This window comes from Lepidochelys olivacea, assembly GCF_965140295.1.
Source record: "Lepidochelys olivacea isolate rLepOli2 genome assembly, chromosome: 1".
NCBI lineage: Eukaryota > Metazoa > Chordata > Testudines > Cheloniidae > Lepidochelys > Lepidochelys olivacea.
In genome coordinates this window covers 9693763-9709836 of record NC_140411.1, presented here as the reverse complement: position 1 = coordinate 9709836, position 16074 = coordinate 9693763, and the positions used below count along the sequence as shown (strand labels likewise).

The following is a 16074-nucleotide window of genomic DNA, read 5'->3' as shown; positions in this document are numbered from 1 at the left end:
CCATAGGGTTCAAGTGGCCCTGGGTAACAACGGCTGCCCCCTACATGAATGGTGCTCGTGGTAACTGGCATGGGGGTGGGGGGGCAGAGCAGGAGAGCTTGGCGTCATTAGGGGGAAAGGTGTTGCTTCCTAGGGTGGATGTCCCCTGCCGGCCACTTTGCTGCACGCTGGGGGTGAGCCCAGCACTGCACAGGAACCCAGGAAAGACAAAGGCCCTGCCCCAGGACACCACAGGAGGCCCAGAGGAAGGGCCAGGCTTTCTTCTGGTCCTTGAAATCTCAAGAAAGGGAAAGTTTAGGGGAGGGATTTGAAATGGTGGCAGGGGGCCTAATGCCCGTGGGTGAGGGGCTAGGCCAGGGGTCCCAGGTGTAGGCAAAGGCATGAAGGCAGGAGCAATGGGAGTGGGGCGAAAGGTGGGGAGGAACTGGGGGCAAACAAAACCTGTTTGAGTGGTGGCTGCAACCTGGGTGTGTGCGACCGTGCGCCACTCGTTCATACAGTGCACCAGACCCATCAGGGAGACCCACGTTCCTTCACAAACAGTGCAGCTTGCGTGGACCTGATTCTCATCTCACAGCCGCTGGTGTGAACGCAGAGTACTCTGGAGTCGCTCTGGATTCACGCCAGTGGAAATGAGAACAGACAGACCCTTATCTGTCCCTATGCGCACAGAGCAGAGACGGGCTTACGTGCAGATCAGGGGAAGTGTGGCGAGGCTGTACGCACGTGGGCACACACCCAGCCACAGCCTTTGTGCAGCTCTACATAGCCCCCAAGCCCAGACAACTCCTCAGCTCTGGTGAAGCGTCGGCTGGACTCCTGGCAGGGCAGGACAAGGCCCAGCCTGGCAGCCCCACCTTGGCCGCGAGCGCTCAGTCCAGGCCAGTGTAGGTGAGTTCGGCCATGCCGTCGGGGATGGCCCGGAAGTACTCCAGGCTGGTCCTGTGCATCTTGCACTGGTACTTGCCACAGGTCTTGACGTACTGCAGGAAGTGGGGCGCGCCGGGGAAGACCACGTTGTCGGCCACGATGGTGGCTCCCTCGAGCAGCAGGCCGTGGGCCTCCAGCAGCTGCAGGTCCCGCAGGTAGCAGCGCTTCCAGTGGTCCATGAAGACAAAGTCGGCCTTGAGCAGGCCGTGCTTCTCCTTCAGCTGCGGGATCACCTCCTCCGAGGCGCCCACAATCAGCTCCACCTGTGCTGGGGAGAGGCGGAGGGTCAGCGGTGGGTCCCCGCAGTGAACAGCATGGCCCTCCTGCGGGATCCCACCGCATGGTGCAAACCAAGGCGCCAACCAGCCTGGGATCGGGCCTTTAAAATGCAGCCGTCTCTGGGGCAGAATTCAGCAGCTTGTTCAACAGCCAACAGGAACACTGCTTGGCCATTTGAGACAGGAAGTGGAGAGGAGTAGCTCAGCCAGTTGAAACCACAGGGGGACTGGAGGCAATTGGCACTCAGATCACACAGTCTGGGGAAGTGAGGCTATGAGATTGGGTGTTAACCAGTGTCTGGGCCAAATTCCGAGCCAAGGAATTCTGTTTTCCCTCCTGCAATTCCCCTGGCTGGGGCCGATGCTGGCTGCTGTACCCTTCACTTCCTGCCCCCCTGGTGCTGGAGCAGAAAAGCTGCTGGGTTCTGCCCCCAGAGCCTCTTTCTCCTGGCAGCCTCTTTTCCCTGAGGCTAGTTCAGAACAAGCTAGGAGATGGGCCATGGAAGGCGCTGGGGAGAGGGAGCTACTCACAGTGTCCTCGTCGAAGCCCGCCAGGCGGATGACCTTCTCGGCCACTGCGGCATTGCGTGGGTCCATCTCCACAGTGTAGAGCCGGGCACCCATGGGCAGACACTGGGCCATGAGGATGGTGGCGTAACCACAGGACGTGCCCAGCTCTAGAACGGTGAGTGGCGTGTTCTCACAGATCAGACGGTCCAGGATCTTACCTAGAGGGCAGAAGGAGGCCTTTAGGTACTACGGCAGTCTCCGTGCTGAGTAATAATAAACCTTTGGTGCTCCTTGAAGGGCAGGTGCTAGAATAGGGCAAACTCTTGAGTTTTCTTCACCGCCTTAAACGATTCCCCCACTCCTTGACTTTTTACAGCCTGACCTGTGTCTGGAACTCGGTTTACCAGTGGCTTTGCTCAATTCCTCGAGTAGATCAGACTCTGTCCAGCAGAGGGTGATGGTGACACATACAAAGAAAAGGAGGACTTGTGGCACCTTAGAGACTAACCAATTTATTTGAGCATGAGCTTTCGTGAGCTACAGCTCACTTCATCGGATGCATGCCGTGGAAACTGCAGCAGACTTTACGTACACATACGTAGCCGGTCTTATAAAATAGTCCCCATCCCTCCCACCTAGGGTGACCAGACAGCAAATGTGAAAAATCGTGACAGGGAACGGGGGGGTAATAGGAGCCTATATAAGAAAAAGACCCCAAAATTGGGACTGTCCCTATAAAATTGGGACATCTGGTCACCCTACTCCCACCCATATCCCATTCCTCCCAGGAAAGCTCTAATGGGGGGTGATGCTGTAGGAGAGATTCCCCTCCCCGGCTCCCCTGCGTGAGTGAGCTGTGTTCCCAAGGGGAGAAAACCAGCTAACAGGGAATGCAGCCCCCACTGATGATGTCCCGCGTTATTCAAGGGGAGGCACTGGATTAAGCACAGCCGAGCTTCCCCCACACACCACCCCAGCTGCAGGTGGGACTACGGGGATATGCTGGCCCTATAGACAGCAGGCAATTTCTCCCCCAACCCTCAAACTCGCTCGCGCGCCTCCTGATGCCACAGCCCCATTCTCAGAGCGCGTCTGGCAGGTGGGTGCGTAACCACGGAGCGCTCTACTCTCTGCCGTGGGCTCCTGGCAGTGAATGTCCAAAGGGTTTTGCAATGCTGGGAGCGCTGCCCTAAAGCACCAGCCATCAGCCTGAGCGAAGAATGGGACAGGCTGCGGCAGTCTCAGAAGGCAAGGAGCGTGCACTGCACATAGGGGACATTTACCTCTGGGACTCAGGGGCCCACACTAGCCCCAGGCGCCACATACCGTCTCAAAGCGGGGTGTAAGTGGGACTCCGGGGGGACTGGCTGTGACACTCCACACCCCATACTCACCGGAGTAATACGACCATGATATAATTATGATGCATCTTGTACGAGATATGTCATCGCAGCCAAAGACTGAACGGGCCGGGGAGGCTAATTCCCCTCTCCCCTAAACCAGGGTTCCTGCAGGTCCGGGGCAGGGCGGGGGGATACTTCACTGAGGCAGCTGGACACAGAAGCCCTGTGGTTCTCGCTGGCTCCCAGTGGCTGACGCAGCTTGTGTTGTTTAGTTTCCTGGCACGGCTCCTCCCTAAGGCCTGGGCTGGCATCTGTGGACGGGAGCTCCTGGGACACTGCACAGGCTGCCCCGATAGAGCGCTGCTGCCCTCCGGTCCCCTGAGGAAAGCCGGGGTCTAGGCTGGCCATAGTGAATCAGCGCTGGGCCGGATCAGGTGCATTTGTTTCCTGGCACGTCCCTGGCATGTTTCCAGTGTCAGCACCTCCCTGGGACCTACTGGCAGCAGCCTGGGGCGGCTCTGTCCCCTGGGCTCAGCAGGCTGGAAACGTAACCCTCGGCCTGCAGCTCCTGGTATAAAGCAGGGCACCCTCCCACCTCCCCCACAGGGAACGCGGCTGATCGGGGGTGAGCTTGGCCAGGCTCCCTCTGTGGGAGCCAGGCACTGCCAGGACCAAGGACCCTGCCCGAGCTGGTTACTTCAGGCACCCGCAGCCCCGGGCTGCCTCATTTTAGGGGGGCTGGGGGCTGTAGCAGGAAGGCTCCCTGGAAGTCAGTCTCGGCCTGCTCGCCAGGAACTCTCCCTCCTGGCATGCTCACAGTAACATCCTGGCTGTGTGGGGCTGGGGCTGGCCTCTCCTGCCCAGGCCTGCTGAGAGGACATAGGGAGGGCCTAGCGGAGCTGCCCTCTAGCTCGAGGGTAGCTGCCCAGGGCTTGGGAGCCCAAGGAGCAGGGTTCTAATCCCAGCTCCCCACATTTCACTAGTGATTGTGTCTGGATGAGACACTCTCATCCTGTCCTATGGAGAGGCCAGGAGTCTGTTCTTCCCCCACCGTTCCTGCCGGCATCAGGGCTTCTGCTGCAAAACTCTTCCCCATGGAGCCATCTAGTCAGGATTCAAACCCCCAGTCTGGTTTAGGTATAGCAGTGGCTTTGACCATTAGGCAGCATGCTCCTGGCTAATGGAGCTTGCTCTCCACAAGCCTTGGATGGGGGGTAGCAGCTATTCTAGAGCCAGATCTATTTAGAGGGAAGAATCCCTGCACAGGCCTGGCACACTCAACCAACACCCACCGATAGCTCAGAGTTCCCTGGAGAACATGCATCAATTTTGGCTCGGGCGGGGAGGCGGTTTCTCAGGCCTGGCTCATGTGGAATCTGACTGGGCTAAAAAGAAGGACAGCGTCTGGGTGCTAAATGTTAATCCCCTGCACACGTCTGTCCTGCCTGCCCGGATCAAAGGGAGAACTTCAGCACAAAGACACCGTGATGAGCTAGCTAGCGGCCGTGTGCACCACTGCCCTGTGCTAGTTGGAGCCAGGTCTGCTCTCCTGCGTGTCATAAGCCCCATACTGTTCAGCTGCTAATGGGGATTCTCACTTGGCAGAGGTTGGAGCAGAAGGAGCTGTGCTGAAGCTCTGAGCAGTCACACTGGGCAGCACAGGAATGTAGTAAGCGTGACAGGCATGAGGGCCAGGCTGGTGCTGGGGCAGAAGCCCTGCTGTTGTCACCACAGTATATGATTCTGCAGGCAGTGCCCTGGGGCAGCACTGTATTAAGGCCCCAGTGTGGTGGTGAGGGGCTGCATAGGGCAGGAAGGGACATAAAACAGGTTACTTGTGGCCACTGATGCTCACCGGGTATTTCTCACACGAGTTGGAGGGTTAAAGCATTCAGATACCAGGGATGGGCATGGTATAAAGACTGAATAGAATGGGACTGAACCCCTGTGTCCTGGCCAAGTTCCATCTGGGGTAATTACAGTACTTTTTACACCTTCCTGTGTTGCTATTGGATTTGCTATTTCCCCCTCTCTTCCTGTCCCAAACGGTCACGTGTCGTTGCTGTGCGCTGTTGAACAGCTGCTGGGTTCCGCCCCAGAGGCGGCTGCATTTCAGTGCCCCGCCCACTGCGGGCTGGGCGAGCCCTTACCTTTGTGAGGCCCCACGTTGCTGAGGTACTCGCAGTGGTAGCACCACTGGTCGAAGGTCTCGAGGATGTGGTGGGGGTCGCCGGGGATGGCGTGCGTGAGGACGTACTGGAAGGCCCGCTCCTCCCGGGAGATGCCCGTCAGGCAGTCCTGCAGCCTGCGCACCAGCACGGCCCGGTAGAAGAGCAGGAAGTAGTGCCGGTAGCGGATGATCAAGGTGACCAGGAATGGGATGAAGGCCAGAGCAACGGCTGGGGAGACCATTTCGGCAGCAGAGCAGAGGGTGGGTGGGAGCCCCACAGACCTAGAGGGCAAGGGGCGGGTGAGGGGGCCGGCGCACGGATCCGGCTGGGTGAGTGTAACCTGCCGGCCTGGGGTGTTACATAACCTCCTCGAGCGGCTGGCCCACAACAGCGGATAACAGCCTTCTACTGCTACTACCAGCGATTTCATACCTTTTGCTTGCTGCTTATGAGCTCACCGGGATGGGGATTGTCTCTTCCTAAAGCTTTGGAAAAGATTGTGAGATCTACCATAATACAGCTGAGGCATAACCTAGCTAACGGGGGCATGTGGGGATCTTTACGTCCCATTCCCCCGCCCCCCACTGCCTCCTGCGGCAGACGCAGAGCCCAGCTGCTTCGTGTCAGCGTCTGAGCAGAGCTGTCAACATGTGGAGACGTTTCACAGGGGGCAATCAGCCAGAATAAATTGGAGGGCAATTAGGTTCCCAGCCCAGGGAGAGTCTGGTTGGGACTGGTCTGGCACTTTACACATATTAACTACTTAATTGCCATACCCCTCTCAGGTAGGTGCAATCCCTGCCCCATGTTGCAGATGGGGAAACTGAGGCACAGGGCCATTACAGCCACAGTCTCCAAACTTGGGCAGCTGAAGTGAGGCACAAAAGCCCTGAGGTTTCTTAGGGGCTGGTCACCCCGCAGTTCCCACCAAAGCCGAGAGAATCTGGAGGCGCTCGGCCCCCTCGGGATTTCAAAGCCTCTCTCTGGGCGCCTGTCTGAACACCCCAGGACAGTGGCTCACGTTGCATCGTCTCTGTTACGGCGGGGTCGGGAGCCACTGACGCCAGCGGTTACTGTTACCAGCCTCAGCGCCGGGCTCAGGCCCTGGCTCAGCCCTCTAGCCGGGCTGCCTCTGGCCCTAGCGAGCGGCCCCTCGGGGGGGCCGGGTCAGGCTGGCTGCTCAGCAGAGGAGCGGGCTCGCCGGCGGTAGGAAGCTCCCTGCAGCCCTACCGGCAGGAAGCTCGCCGGTAGCTGTTTAAATGAACCCTGAAATTCTCCTTCACACGGATAAGAGTCAGGGGCCCCCCAAGCCTTCCCCCCCCCCAGGTCCCAAGTCTGGCTTTGTATCAGGAAATCCAATTACCAGGCTCCTCAGGAGTTCCTCCTGGCCCCCCCAAGATGGTGCTTAGCTGCCCCGTGTGTGTGTGTACACATGCCACGACAAGGGACAGAACACCACAACCAGGCGGTGTGTCGGTCACCCAGGGCCGTGCCCTCGGAGCTGTGGCCCAAGGCCGCCAAGCGGGAATCGGGGCAGTCCTTGGATCGCCGAGGCTGGAGAGAGGCGGGGTCCCCGAATCCCCAGGCTGACAAAGGGGGCGTGCGTGCCGAATATGCCAAGCTCCGCTCAGCGTCGCTGTCCCTCTGCCCCCTTCAGACACGTCCACAGCCTCCCCTCCCGTCCCCAAACACCCCCGTCTCCCGCCCCTCTCCCGCCCCACTCACGCCAGGGCAGGCGGTGTACCCAGAGGAGACGCTGCCCCTTGGATTCCCCCTCCGGCAGCCTCGGGCTCCCCACCCCGGAGCTGTTCTGAGGGCCTTGCCCCAGTATCTGCTGCTGGGGCTGCCTGCAGCTAGCGGGAGGTGAGCCGCGCGCCTACCTGGCTGTTCCTTGCCACCCTGCAGCCAAGGGGTGGTCTGCTCCGCAGAGCCTTTCGGGCACGGCTGGTAGCGAGAGACCAGCCCTCCCCCAGCCTCGCTACCCACTCAATTATTGATCGTGTTACCCAAGACGCGGCAGGAGCCCAGCTCGGGTTACTGGCCCCGTCCCTTCGCCGGAGAGGGCCAGAGACAGCGACGCTGGGCTGAGCCCCCTGGCACTTTGCGGCGGACACCCCGGAAAGGGGTCCTCGTCTGACGGCTTCTCTAGGGGCACCTTTCCGGGGATGCCCTGGGGAAAGGGCACCAGGCACATGGTGCGCCGCTGCCCGGGGGGGTGGCAAAGAGCTGCGGGTGCAGTGCAGGCAGCAGACGTTGCTGTCCAAGCTGCTGAATGCCGATGGTCCGTCCGGTTGCCACCGGCCACTTTCCACGCTGCGGGGGCAGATCCTACTCACGGTGCTTGGGCATTCCAAAGAACTGGGCTCATCGCCTGCCAGCCCCTCAGGGGGTCGGGTATCAGAATTAACGCCCTAGTGTAAAGCTGGGAACAGGGAGGTGAGGGGATATGCCCCAGGTCATGAAGCCAGGGTCTTATGTATCTGTCTTTGGGTTTTCTACAGCATCCATTGCCCTAGTATTTAAGTGCTTCCCAGGGAAATTACATCCACCTGGCAAGGTTCCCAGCAGGTCTCCTGGAGGCTTCTGCTCCTTTCTCCTCCTGGGCCCGGCAGGAAATCCAGTGCAAGGAGGAGGCTTGTCATGCCCAGCAGCAGCCAGATGCTGGATCCACCTCATTGCCTTGGCAAACTTATTCCGCGGCCAAATCCCTCCCTGCCCTGACCCCGGCGAACGGTTTGGGCCTGATCCTCAGCTGGTGTCTCAGTGCAGCTCCACCAATGTCACATCGGTTAACACCATGTCAGAATCTGGCCCTGTACCACTCACTCCTGCGCCCTGCGGGTGGTATTGTCCCGGAGGGCACAACCGCCGGGGCAGGGCACGACGCACAGCAGGAGATGAGTCCTGCCCTCTTGATGAGAGGGCTTGTGGCGGCTCCTAAGGAAAGTCAGGCCCCCGCCCGCCAAAGTCTCCCAGACAAACCTCTGTGTCTTTGGTTTCCTGTCTGTCCTACAGGACTACTAACAATGTGTTGCACTGTTTCATCGATGGAGCTCAAAGCACTTTACAAAGATGCAGTCACAGGCGTAGCCCCATGTTACGAGTGGGGAAACTGAGGCACGGAGAGCTGGTTTAACTTGCCCCCAAGGCCTCATTGCAAACAGGAATCTGAAGGATTTGTGTCAGGTTTCAGAGTAACAGCCGTGTTAGTCTGTATTCACAAAAAGAAAAGGAGTACCTGTGGCACCTTAGAGACTAACCAATTTATTTGAGCAAGGATTTGTGGTATTTCCAGAGCACACCTCCCCTCTGCAAGCCAGGTGTTTATGGCAGGTCCCCTGTCACCTAGTCCCTTTTATCTTACCCTTTCACCCTGTTTGCCACAGTGAGATTTCCTATAGTCCAAGAGAGGCACTGTCTCTTTGGGCCCCCAGCTGTAACCACAGAGCCGATCCCCCCGAATCCCTGTCTACGCCCCCCCCCATTCCCCGCCCCCCATCTCGGACAGGCACTGCCTCTTTGGGACCTCAGCTGTAACCACAGAGCCGATCCCCCCGAATCCTTGTCTATACCCCCCCATTCCCCGCCCCCTATCTCAGACAGGCACTGCCTGTTTGGGGCCTCAGCTGTAACCACAGAGCCGATCTGCCAGCAACCTTTTAGGGAAGCTCCTTAATACAAAGCACAGCTGCCAAGTTTTGCACAGCGGCATGTGTGACATTTCTCAACAGTGAGCAAGTCCCAATTCCTCCCCGCACCCCGTCCCTGTGAGCAGTGGGAGTAGGGTCTCCGGATGTTTCACTCCATAGTCTTTATGAAAATATGCTTCCTATATGAATATGACGTCACTGAGATATACTCTATGCCAGATGGCTCACATGAAAGAGCGTTGGAAAGGTTCTGGTTTACTGACTGTGATTATCCATTGTGTTCGCCTGTATCGTTTCTGTATCTGAAGTTAGGAATATTGACCATGTATCTGTGTTTCAACTAAGCTGCTTTGGGTGACGCCCACTGGTAACACTTCGGGTACAACCATGGGAAAGCCAGACAGGGCGGATGGCCCATCAGCGAGGACAATGGGCTGTGAAAATCCTTGCCCTTCCTGTGGACACTCCATACTGCCCCGACTCATGGACGCTGGGATACTACAGAGTCGGGTGGTCTTGTCATCTGATACTAAACATTACCTGGGACTTCTTGTAACTTTCTGCTGGAAGGGAGGGGTTCAAGTTTGGGAAACAAAGGATTCCCACGTAAATATTTAAACTGGGGAGGAAGGCAAATGGGACTCCTCCTCGCCATGGCCTGTCTGCCCAAGAAGAAAGACTGCAAAAGCCCCCTGAAGGGAAGGCGGGGGGAGTCCAGACTGAGACAGGGGTCTGAAAAGGAATATAACTAGAACTCTGAACCACAGAAATTTTGCAACCTGCCTAAAAATAACATTTAGGGTGAGAATTTATATTTTGTAACTTGTTTCTTCAGTATATCTAGTTTAGTTTTCGTAATTTGCTTTATTTGATCAGGAATCTGATTTGTTCTGTCTGTTATCTCTTATATTCACTTAAAATTCACCTTTTGTAGTTAATAAACTTATTGCTTATTTATCATATAACCCAGTTTAAGTAATTTCTAACTGGCGGGGAGGGGGCAAGAAGTTGTGCCTATCTCCCTCCACATTGAGGGAGGGGGTGAATTTCATACAGCCTTTGGGTTTGGACCCTTTAAAGGGAGTGGGCAGTGTTGGCAAGCCCCTAAGGCTGCATCTTTCCAGAGTGGCTCTCTGGCTCTCTGTGCAGCTGGGTGTGGCCCTGCCTGTGTGCTTGGCTGGAAGAGGCTTGTGAGCCGAGCCCAGCAAGGCCAGGTAAAGGAGACCCAGGCTGGCAGAATAGGCTGACTCAGTGGTACCCCAGCACATCAGGTGACACCCCAAAGGGCCGAAACCCATCACACCCGGTATCAGCAGCTTTCTTTTATATAGGCCACTATGCCCCGCCCCCCCCAAAAAAGTGTCCCCATTTTTCACACTTGCTTTCTGGTCACCTTACATGGGAGCAGTCCATGTCTGAGCCCCACACTGGGCCACCCCAGCTCCCGCTGCTAGGGGTGAGGGGAGGTTAGAGAGTGTCACACATGGAGATGCATAAAACTCCCTCCCCCCATGAAAAATGAACTGGGGCCCCCAGTGCAGTCTCTTCCCCCCCAAATATGGGCAATTATTGCCCTGTTGGCCACTCTGCATGCCCCCCAGCTTTCCCGCTTCAGTCCCCTGCCCAACCCTTACACCCTCCTGGAGGAAAACCAAACCTGGCAGACCTGCTACCACTATACACGCCGGCTCACGCACGCGCTCTCTGTCACGCCCACGCCCCTGCTCGTTGGTGTGGACACAGGCTCTTTCCACAAAGCGGGGGACACTTTTTTATCCTTTCAAATGCTTATTTTTCCAACAAGACCCCTCGGCCCCCCAGCCGCTCGGGGTGTCATTCTCAGCCCTTTAAACCATGACGTCCCACAAGCAAATGCAGCCCCCAGAGTCACAGACGAGAGGGTTTGTGTTAACAGAAACATAACTTTCACCCACTCTTTAATCCCTAGACAATACCACTACTGCCAGTAGGCAAGGAGACGGGGGTATTCCGCGGGGAGGTTTGGAGGGGATGGGTGAGAACAAAATTAATTTCACGCACCAGCGCGGCCTATTCCCAGCATTAGTGAGATTGGGGTGGGGGGATTTCCAGGTGGGGTTTCCACTTTCTGAAACCTTTGCGAGACCAGGAGGAGAGGGACAGTGGTATGGGGCTCAGCGGTGCCTCCTTCAGGGCAGCGCAGCAAATGGTGTTTGCCCAGGAGTCATGAGCAGCCTTTGGTGGATGGTCTCGGGGCAGGCAGGCAGTAAGAGTGGGGTGGAGGGAATAGGGTCATGGGGACGGATCACATTCCGGTAGGATGACGGGGTGGGTGAAGCCTCCGGGAACTGGATTGCTCGTTCGTATCACGGATGCTGGACGGGCTCCGCGTTCTCTCATTACCGTGCTGTGCGAACCCGACAGAGAGTGCGGTTAGAGCGTGGAAAAGCTGGGCTGCGTGAGCCTGCCCGCTGGGAAGCTGTTCCCTGCCAACAGACCCGCTCCTCCGAGGCCGTCCAGTGTCACGGGGTCACCGAGCAGTTTGTAGCAGATCACGAAGTAGGGGTAGCACTGGGAGTTGTCGAAGATCACGTAGAGGGCGGGCTCTTGGCCATCATCGCTGCAGGAGTCGTAGCGCTGTCTGCCAGGCTCCCTCGCCGGGGGCTGGGTGTACCCGGGTCTCCCCAACGCCCACTTGCCCACCAGGACCTTGGCCAGGAACATGTGGCGGTGGCCGGCGTGGTTGGCCAGAGCGAAGTTGTGGGAGCAGTGGGCATAGGAAGAGAAGTAGCTGCCGTGGCCGTAATGGGCACCGTGCTTTCCGGAGAGACGGGGGTTAAAGTTCTCCCGGCAGATGGACGCCACGTTGTCGGCTGAGGTCCCGTGGAAGAGGTGCCTCTCCAGGAGCCTCTTCTCCTGGGCCGAGAGTCCGCTGGACATGAGCTCCTTCCGGCTGAGGTGAGTGCAAAGGAGAAAGAAGGGGGTTTAGAGTCACTGCTCCCCAGCCCTGGTGCACCCCCAGTATCTGCTCCCCTGGCCACTGACCACCTCGGTGGGGGATCCAGACACGAGCCCAATTCCCTCTACGGTGCGTACATTCTCTCTTCCTGCTGCTCTGCGTCTTCCTCACTAAACAGCTCGGCATCTCCTCCCCGGTCAGGTCCTGCACCTCCAGCCTCAGGGACTCAGTCCCTCGGTTGACTCCCCTCAGCTCCCCTCCTCTCTCTGCTCAGGATTCTCCCAGCTCTCTCTCCTCTCCTGGTCCATCCCACCCAGCTTTCTTTCCTTCCAGCTTCCTCTCCTTCCTCTCCTTCCTGGTCCATCCCACCCATTCCCCTTCACCTCCAAACTCTCATCCCGCCCTCAGTCCCCCCAGTCTGCCCCTGAGACTGGTCCCAGGTGGCTCCTTCAGGCCCGGGCGAGGGGCCCCTCCTCATCCTCCTTGATGCATCTCTCCCTCCCCTGGGCATCCCATGATGCTATGCTGTCCCGGCTCCCAGCCCCTCGGCCTTCATACCCCTCCTCACAGCATTCCTCTTTCCTGAAGCCCTCTGAAGTCTTTCTATCGAGCCGGATATGGTTCAAAAGGACACGCTCCGGATCAGCCGCAAGACAAAAGGGTTGGAGTCGTTGAGGAAAATCCTGAAGCCAGATGATTGTATCCCTGGGATGGGTCTCCTGAACCTTAGACACACCTCCCTTCAGCCCACCCAGAGAAGATAACCCATCTAGTCCTGCCCACAGCACTGGCATCAACGGCTTAATGGCGGGGTTAAAGCTGGTGGCCTGGTCTGACCCCTGCCTCATCTCTCGAAGCATCCGTTCCTCTTCCTACCTGCTGTATTTTTTCCAGAGTGCATCGTTCCGGATCCTGTAAATCCTCAGCACCAGCACCATGTCCTCTGGGACAGACGCGTGGAAGAGCTCACAGATCTCGCGGTACACCGCTTCCGATGCGGCCACCTCTGCATGGAGGAAGGCCTGGCCATGGGGTGGCTGGGGAACCCAGGTGGCTGGGTACGGGCCACAGTACCCATCTGTGGGTCTCTCCCCGGGGATGGTGGACGTGGAAGGATGGAAGAGTCCCCGGGAGCCCCAAGGGATTGTCCTAAGGAGATAAGGAGATGGGAGACGCTGGCCAGTCAGAACATAGCTCGGATCCCTCCAGCCATGGAACCGCCCAGAGAGTCACTTACCGCAGATACCGTGCCATGCAGCTCAGGGAGCGGTAGGCCGGTCGGCGCTGGATCTGGATGGGCTGGACAGATCCCTGGCCTTCAGTGCTCTGCTGAGGGGGCCTTGGATCCATGGTGTAGAGTTGGCCCTGGAACCGAAAGGTGGGTTCCTGGGAGCCCCTCTCAAAGGCTGCAAGGAGGTCGTGGGGAACAGGCTGAGCAGAGAGAGGAAGGGGAGTTGAGCCCTTAGCATGACTGAAAGAGGAAGACCCTTACACGCATTGCTGCTCACAAGAGCACCCAGTCCTGCCCTGGAGGGACCGTCCCGTCCTGGGAAATCAGTCTCCGTCTTCATCCAACCCTGGGTCGGCCATCCCATCTCCCTGGGATGCGCCAGCCCTACCTTGGAGAGCTCCCCTCCTGCCCCCTTGGGGTCCCCCCCCCTCCCTTCACCTCCTCGTAAGGCTGCCAGGTGTCTCTGTGCTTCCAGTACACCTGCCACCTGGTGTGGAAGCGGGGATTCTGCTTCCAGTCCGAGGTGCTGGCCAGCCGCCTCACTCTGTTAACCACGTCCGAATAGCCCAGCTCCATGGTGTCCAGGTCCAGGATCCCAAACGATCGGTTCCTAAGAGGGGAAAATAATCTCACCCGTCGGCCCTAGGGGGCCCTTTTCTGGGAGAGGTCGGGACCGGGACCCCAAAACAGCTCCAGTGGGGGAAATCTGAGGCACTCCCCGTACGCGGCTCCTTCTGCTTTTCCCTAGAGCCTCTGGCCGGGCGTGGCTGAGACGGGAGATGGTGGGGAACCTGCCCAGCCAGCACTCCCGCCCTGGCCGGGATGGGAGCAGCTGGGAGACGCAGTGCGGGCCCCCGTGGGGAGAGACGGGGCGGGAGTGTTCCCAGCCCGTACCTGTCCAAGAACCGCACAAAGCCGTTTTTAGCGTCGCCGTAGAGCTTCTCCAAGTGACGCTGAGACGAGTCGCTCAGACTCTGCCACGCTGCCCTTCCACTCCCCCTGATCTGCCAGTGGAAGGGGTAGCGGGTGTGATGGAGATGGCAGCTCTCCCTCCGGGGGCAGTGCCCGAGCAGGAAGCCGTCACAGATCCGGATGCCGTCTTCCTGGTGGACGTGGAAGGGGACCCCGTCCTCGCTGACCCATCGCTCCACAGCGGGTGGGGAGCTGCACCAGCGTTTGGCAGGCATAGGGGATGGACTCTGGGGGGCTGCATCCCCCCTGGATGACGTAGGGCAGCCAGGGCTCACAGTGTCGGAAGAACTCTGATCCTGGGTAGTTTGGGGAGAGGGAGAGATGGAGACACTTTAAGGAGATGCGAAGCTGCTCTGGGACTCGGGTGTTGGGGCTCAGCCCCCCTTATCCACTGCACCCTCCCCATGTGTCTTCAGCCCTCCTCCAAGAATACAGACCAGCACTGCACGCCCCCACGTCAGAACCAGCTCTCCTGGGCTCCAACTCGTCCCCCCAGCCTTGCCCTGGAGGGGCCCGTTCTCCTGGGCACTGAGAGGGGAATTCCCTCCATTTCCGTCGCTCACGAGGACTATTTACCTGATGGGGCTGGCGGTGGGTTGCGCTGGTCCCCTCAGCGACGGGCTCCTGCTCAGGATCCGCTGGGAAGATTTTCCTTTGGGGGCTACCCCCCAATTGGCTGAGGATCCCTATGGAGATCCTCTGGCCCATACCCCCCCACGCCCGCCATCTGTTTCTCTTTGAACGGGAGGGTTCTTAGAACATGGGGGTGTCCCATGACTCCGATTGGTGGGTTTATCCTGCAACACGAGGCCGCAGCTGGCAGAGCCCCCCAAGTCACCCCACAAGCACCCCAGGGGGCCAGGAACTACCAGGGCTGCTTCTTGCCATTGGAGTCAAATGCCTTTACTTTACATCTCTTTCGGCGTAAACTATTCGTTTCAGAAACAACGTGGCAAATGTTGCCGCCCCCCCGTAGCCGCCGGCGCTCAGGTGTGAGGGTGACGTGGGCCCTAGAAATGCCACGGATTGTTCTGACTCATGTTTGCAATGGGACGTCGGGCAAGTCGCCCCAGCTCCCTGTGCTCGGTTCCCCCATCTGTGCAACGGGGCCACTCATGCAAACCTGGCTTTGTAAAGGGCCAGGAGCGCCAGAGATGACCCAGTGCAAGTGTCACCCCTTTTGGAACTGAGCAGTTAGCCACAATTGGGGTAGCGGGGGCGGGAGGAGAAATCGAGGATAGCATCAGAAATATCTTGTTTATTTACAAAGATTATCCAGAAAGTTCTGTTTCCCTGGGAATCGAACAGCAGGAGATGACGGTTCCTTTGCTCGCTGTTCCATGCCTGCCCTTCCCGCCTGCACTCTGTGCCCAAAAAGCTCTCTCTCTCTCTGCTTTCTCTCAGGGCCGCGTTACTGGCACTTCTGGCTGCTTGGCTTTTTTACTGCTTGCAACTCACTGTCCTGCTTTTCACTCGCCCACAGCCACACCCTCCCTGCCCAAACAATGCCCAACCAACCCCTGCCCCCCCCAACCCTCCCCCCTCGTTTCAATCCCTGAACCCTGAGTGGCCTTGCATGTCTCTTTGTTTTGGCCAGAGATATAGGCCTGCTTAATTGTTTCAGCCACTGGTTACAACAGGCTTCTTTACATTGAGCCTGACTGTAAAGCTGCAGTCCCACTCGACCTGTAACAAGACTTGTAACTCGTTCCATCACTCTCCTGTTATTACCCCGACCTGACAGCTGGAAAACCGGAGACACCAGAAATTGCCTGGCTCGGTGTGTTTTGCAAAACCGTGTCTCTTGTTGTATCTGAGAACGGGTGTGAGATTCCATACGTGTTTCCTGCTAGCGAGGTTTGTTAGGCTGCAGACTAGGGGAATGATTTGTGAGAAAATTAAGACACCTAACTTATTTCAAACTGGCTGCGCTTGCCAGAGCAGCGGAGAATACCTCCCAGGAGGGGGCAGGCCTGCGCTGGAAGAGATGGACTAGGCCAGGGTGGGCAAACTTTTTGGCTCGAGGGCCACATTGGGGAACAGAAATTGTC

The 16074-nt window shown here is 58.1% G+C and overlaps 2 protein-coding genes across 2 annotated transcripts; both read right to left on the bottom strand.

Moving 5' to 3' along the window:
* Window positions 1-872: 872 nt before the first annotated feature.
* Window positions 873-5473, bottom strand: TOMT (transmembrane O-methyltransferase; the record flags this gene model as incomplete). Its single annotated transcript, XM_084617469.1, has 3 exons — window positions 873-1193; window positions 1740-1936; window positions 5212-5473. 3 exons carry the CDS (start codon window positions 5471-5473, stop codon window positions 873-875), a joined length of 780 nt encoding a protein of 259 aa, XP_084473595.1.
* Window positions 5474-11294: 5821 nt separating this feature from the next.
* LOC311514773 (protein mono-ADP-ribosyltransferase TIPARP-like) lies at window positions 11295-14238 on the bottom strand (the record flags this gene model as incomplete). The annotated part of the gene is made up of 5 exons (XM_084617468.1): window positions 11295-11814; window positions 12697-12969; window positions 13058-13251; window positions 13490-13661; window positions 13946-14238. The coding sequence occupies 5 exons, from the start codon at window positions 14236-14238 to the stop codon at window positions 11295-11297; spliced, it is 1452 nt and encodes a 483-aa protein (XP_084473594.1).
* Between the last annotated feature and the right edge of the window lie 1836 nt (window positions 14239-16074).